Genomic DNA, 5160 nt, shown 5'->3' with positions numbered 1-5160 from the left:
CCCCAGGTTGTCAGACCAGAGCTGATTTTCCAGGTGGCCCTAGGACCCCCCCACCATGGAAAATCAGCTCTGGTCTGACAACCTGGGGTGCTGCCATCAACACCAAGAAAGTACCCAGGATGTGGAGGACTTCCTGCTCCTGCTGCTGGGGCTTGTCATTCTTGTCAACATCGGGATCAACGTAGCAACTATGGTCAGTGATGGTTGGGGACACCCTGGGGGTGAAGAGGGCTGAGGGTGGGAGCCAGCAGCTAGCACTTGCGCCTGCAGAAATGGTCTTGGCTGGGGTGGGCTTGGAATGGTGAGTAGGGAGAGCCTGGCCTTCATTCCCACTCCACCCACCCCACTCCACCCCTAGATGTGGCACAGGCTCCAGAATGTCTTAGACAACAGCATCTGTTTGATTAATCAGAAAAGTAAGTATGGAAGACAGGTAGGGGGCATCTGGCCCCTGCCACTCCCAAGACACCAGAAACCCAGGTCCCAATCGTTCCCTGACCCTGAAATCTTCTGACAGTTGCCAGGCCCTCACAGACTCTCTTGCCTCTCCTAGATGAAATCTTGCAGGCTTGTGAAAGTTCCCCCAAATATCCTCCAGCCAAGGCCAAAGACGTCCACATCCACTGTACCCTGGACCCTGTAGAAGTGAAGATGGCCAGGCCCACTCACTGCTCCTCTTCCTCCTACCGCCGCCCCCACAGCCGAAGCCGCAGCCGCCGCCCTCACCGCCACCAACCTCGCCGCCAGGGCCGCAGCCGAAGCCGCCCCTGCAGCCACCAGCGGAGGTCGAAGAACCGCAAACAATTCCCCTACAGTTGCTCGGTCTTCGGTAGCCCACGTCACAGCCACAAGATGTCACAGCTGCGGGCGAGGCCCTCCTTTGATCGGGAGGACCTGGACTCCTACCTGGAGGAGGACGAAGACCTTGCCTTCCCACTCCCCAAGTACCCGAGGGGGGGCTGGGGAGGGCTCTACCAACGGATGGGCCTGCCCTCCAGCGTGGGGCTCTGGGGCCGCCAGGGTGGGATCCTGGCCAGCCTGCCGCCACCTTCTCTCTACCTGTCACCTGAGCTGCGCCGCCTGCCCAAGCGTGTGGAGGCCAAGTCTGAGCTCAGGCTGCAGTCCTTCGGGCCCCTCTGCTCACCATCCCACACCTGGGGCAATGTGGAGGTTGACCAGTGGACCTCGTCTCCACCGCCCCCCCGACGGCTGCCCCCCAACCCCTCATGGGTCCCTGCAGGGCACAGCCCTTACCCCTCAAGGGGCCAGCTCCTGTATGACAACTGGGATCAGCGGCGACGTGGTCTGGAGGCTTCTGAGCCTCCCTCTGCCCTGTTGACCCGGGGCTCCCGGCCCGAAGCCCGAGAGCACTACTCCCCACAGGTCCACCGACGGAGCCTCATCGGCCATGCTCACGGCCAGCCCAACCGCAGCCCCAACCCCTCCACGGGACACTTGAACTACTCCCGGGATCCGCATGAGGTCCGGCGCCGGGCAGCCGAGTGGACTGAGACACTGCCCACTAGGCACCCTCTGACCACCTCCACCTCCCTCACTGTGCTGGGCGAGGCCTCGTACCAGCGGGCCCCGGCTCCCAGCTCAGCTCTGCTCCTCCGCTCCTCCCAGCCCCTGCCCGAAGTCCAGGCTACAGAGCCGCCCCAGCCCACCTTTATGCCACTCAGCCGGAACCCAGGGGGCAATGCCAGCTACCAGGTGTACGACAGCCTGGAGCTGAAGCGGCAGGTGCAGGAGAGCAGGGCGCGAGCCAACTCGCTGCCACCTTCCAACTCGGCCTCCAGGCCCTCTCTGCATAGAAGCCGGACTGGGAAAATTCATTGACCAGCAGCCAGTGGGGGCAGTGGGGGGCAGGGCATGGAGAAGGGAATAAAGATCAAGAGTCCAGGAAACGCTGGTGGTCTGTGGCTTGGAAGCACCGCTCCTTCAGCCTGGGTCCCTGCCCTTGGCTTCCTGAAGCCAGTGTCTCCTTCTTGGCCTGAGGGTGCCTTTGGCTTAGTGGCCACAGTCCTGCCAGCAGGCCCCTCCTGGGCTTATATTATGAACGAAGTAGATTTGCAGGTGCAGACTCCAAACCACTGGTCTCTGGGCACCTACTGTGTTCTCAGCTGTCCCTGTCCCCAAAGCTCATATGAGAAGCTGCTTCCGAAGTGGGAGGGTCCCCATCTGAACAGATCCAAGTCCACACCCAGTGAAGAGCATGAAGAAGGCCAAGGCTCTGGACTCCAGCCAGGCCTTCCCCAGGGTTCTGATGCCAGGGGTCTTCCTTGTCTCAGGAGAGGCCAAGGAGATGGAATGTGTGGTTTGAATGAGTGACTCAGTGGGCTGTGAGGAAAGGATTGATGGCTTGAGGAGAGGTGTGCTGGCCTCTGGGGCCCTGCCTGACCCCAGTTACCAGGGAATGCCACTCTTGGCCCTCTTTATTCTCCTCCTCCCTCATTGTGACCCCACCCACCTCCCCATTATGACGCAGTCCTTCTCCCCCTCCCCCACCAGAGGAGTCTGGCTCCTAGTGAGTATGTGGGGGCCAGGGGGCCCAGGTAGCCCTGGGACCCCCAGCCATGGGTGAGCGAAGCTACCACGGAGCCCAAGCGTGCTCTGGCACCAACCCCAGAAAGTGCCAGGACCTAGGAGACTCAATTCTTCTGATCCTGGGCAGCTTCATCTTGCTCAACGTGGGGATCAATGTGGTGACTCTGGTCAGGGCAGGATCTGGGCAGCAGTGTTGGGGGAGCCTTGGGGTCTCAAAGGGGCTTAGGTGGGAGGGCTGTTGGGGTGTGGCCAGACAAGGATTGGACTTCAGGGCTCACCCTGCTCCCGGACTCTCCCCTCCTCTGCTTCCCTCAGCTCTGGAAACACCTGAAGAACTCCTTGCGGACTCTTTTCCGTCATTTTTTCCCCAGAGGTGAGTGGGCCCCGGCGTGGGCTCTGGGGACATGGACCTGTTCCCTTTCTTCTATCCCCGTCCCCACCCTTAGCCCCTCAGGGACCCAGGCTTGGTCACATCTCGCCTCTCCCTGCAGACAAGCAATCCAGCTATGCAGGCGGCCATCCCATGTGCGTGCGTTGCTCCGTGGATCCCAAGAACCCGTGCTCAAGAGTTCCGCCCCGCTTCCACCGCCGCCCAAGCTTCCTGCTCGGGCACCCTAACCACCTGGACTCCTGGATACCAGACACGAACGATGAGAAGGCTTCTAAGTGCTGCTGGATGTCGCCTCAGTGTGGACATGTCGGGGCTCCCGTGGAGGTGCCATGGGGACTGTGGAAGGAGGGGCTGATGGGAGCTGGGGAGGACCCTCAGATCACAGCCTTAAAGGCCCAAGCCACCTTCTACTCTAAGCCGGAGACATCTTCCAAGTTCCGTAGGATGAGCAAGGTGGACATGGTTCCACTGCGCCTGCCCCAAGAGAGCAAGACTAAGACCCCAGACCATGACCCAGCCCAGGCCCAGACCCACTCCCCGGTCCAGTCTCCTGGGCATGCTCCTACCAAGGCCCAGACCTTCTCCCCAGCCCACCCCCCTGAGCCCAGCCCAGCCCAGACCCAGACCCACACCCCCATTTATCCCCCTGAGCATGCCCCACCTCAGGCCGAGACTGACTCCCTAGTCCTTGGCCCTGAGCACAACTCTGCCCAGGTCTGTGGTCCGGAGCACACCTCAGCCTATACCCTGGACCTGGCCCCCTCACAGGGCCCAGCCCAGTGCGAGGGCCACACGCTTACCCACACGCTGACCCATGCTCATCTAACCTATACCCATGCCCAAACTCTGATCCCTCCCCCAGCTTCTGCCCCAGTCCCTCCCTCAGCTTCTGCCCCAGTCCCTCCCCCAGCTTCTGCCCCAGTCCCTCCCCCAGCCCCTCCCCCAGCTTCTGTTCCAGTCCCTCCCCCAACTTCTGCCCCAGCCCCTCCCCCAACTTCTGCTCCAGCCCCTCCCCCATCTTCTGCTCCAATCCCTCCCCCAGCTTCTGCCCAGGCTGCTACTTCTGCTCCAGCCCCTACACCAGCCCCTGTCCCCATGTCTGCCACAACCGCTGTCCCTGCACTGGTCAAGGCCCTGCCGACCACTCCAGTCCCTTCCACACCCACTTCCTCCATCCTAACTTCTATTCCCTCTACTTTGTCTGCCTTCAGCCAAGGCCTCTCCACTGGCCATGTGGTTTATGATGCCCGCAGGGTAAAGCAGAACTTATTCCATGTACGTGCCCCTCAGAACTCTGGGTATTCCATAAAGGACTTAGGTACACTCTCCAGGCTCCAAGAGGGGCATGGCCTGGTAAGCTCTGGTACAGCTGAGCAAACACTGAAGCAAAGTAGTGAGGACAGTGCCAAGCCCTTCACAGGATCCATATTGGGTTACCTGGAGTTGGGGAACATGGAATGGAAGCTTTCAAATGATGTCAAGGATGAATCTGTGCAGCCCAAGATCTTCCCTTACTGCAGTTTCCACCCTTACAGCTCTGAGAAGCAAAACACGGACTCCCAGACTCCAGTCTACCCCAAATTCCTGGTGTACTCCAAAGATGCTACCCCTTATCAACCTTGCTTCCATGTTCCAACCAGTACCCAGAACTCAATGAGTACTGTGCCTCCACCCTGCACTCTTTCTCTGCCTCTCATTTCTCCCAGATCCTTTGTTGTTCATCAACACAGCAACCACCAGAAGCCCTCCACCTTAGTACAGACCCCCAAATTTCCCCCAACCTCCAAGTCTCCTCAGTCTGTCCTCTCTTCCCAGGGTCCCATCCCTCCCCAGTTCTCCACTACTTCCCAAACCCAAAACCAGCCCCAGCCCCCTGAACTTCATGAGAATCTAGGCCTCAACCAAGACCATGGTCTCCAGAAGATCCCAGGCCCTTCAGAAGACACTAGAGTTCCCAGAAAGCCAGAGCTTACCCCGAATCCAAACCTCCACATGAACCCAGGCTTTACTCAAGACCCAGGCTTCCACAAGAGCCCAGGCCTTGCTCAAAATCCAGGCCTCCACAAGTGTCCAGTCTTTACCCAAGACCCAGGCCTCCACAAGAGCCCAGGCTTTACCCAAGACCCAGGCCTCCACAAGAGCCCAGGCTTTACCCAAGACCCAGGCCTCCACAAGAGCCCAGGCTTTACCCAAGACCCAGGCCTCCACAAGAGCCCAGGCTT

The 5160-nt window shown here is 60.0% G+C and overlaps 1 protein-coding gene across 1 annotated transcript; it reads left to right on the top strand.

Moving 5' to 3' along the window:
* Positions 1-55: 55 nt before the first annotated feature.
* Positions 56-1839, top strand: LOC104993913 (chromosome unknown open reading frame, human C17orf74). The gene is made up of 3 exons (XM_010847317.1): positions 56-193; positions 359-416; positions 554-1839. The coding sequence occupies exons 1-3, from the start codon at positions 56-58 to the stop codon at positions 1837-1839; spliced, it is 1482 nt and encodes a 493-aa protein (XP_010845619.1).
* The last annotated feature ends 3321 nt before the right edge of the window (positions 1840-5160 follow it).

Source organism: Bison bison, unplaced genomic scaffold (genome assembly GCF_000754665.1).
Source record: "Bison bison bison isolate TAMUID 2011002044 unplaced genomic scaffold, Bison_UMD1.0 scf7180017864249, whole genome shotgun sequence".
Taxonomy (NCBI): Eukaryota; Metazoa; Chordata; class Mammalia; order Artiodactyla; family Bovidae; genus Bison; species Bison bison.
This window is presented reverse-complemented; position numbering and strand designations above follow the sequence as displayed.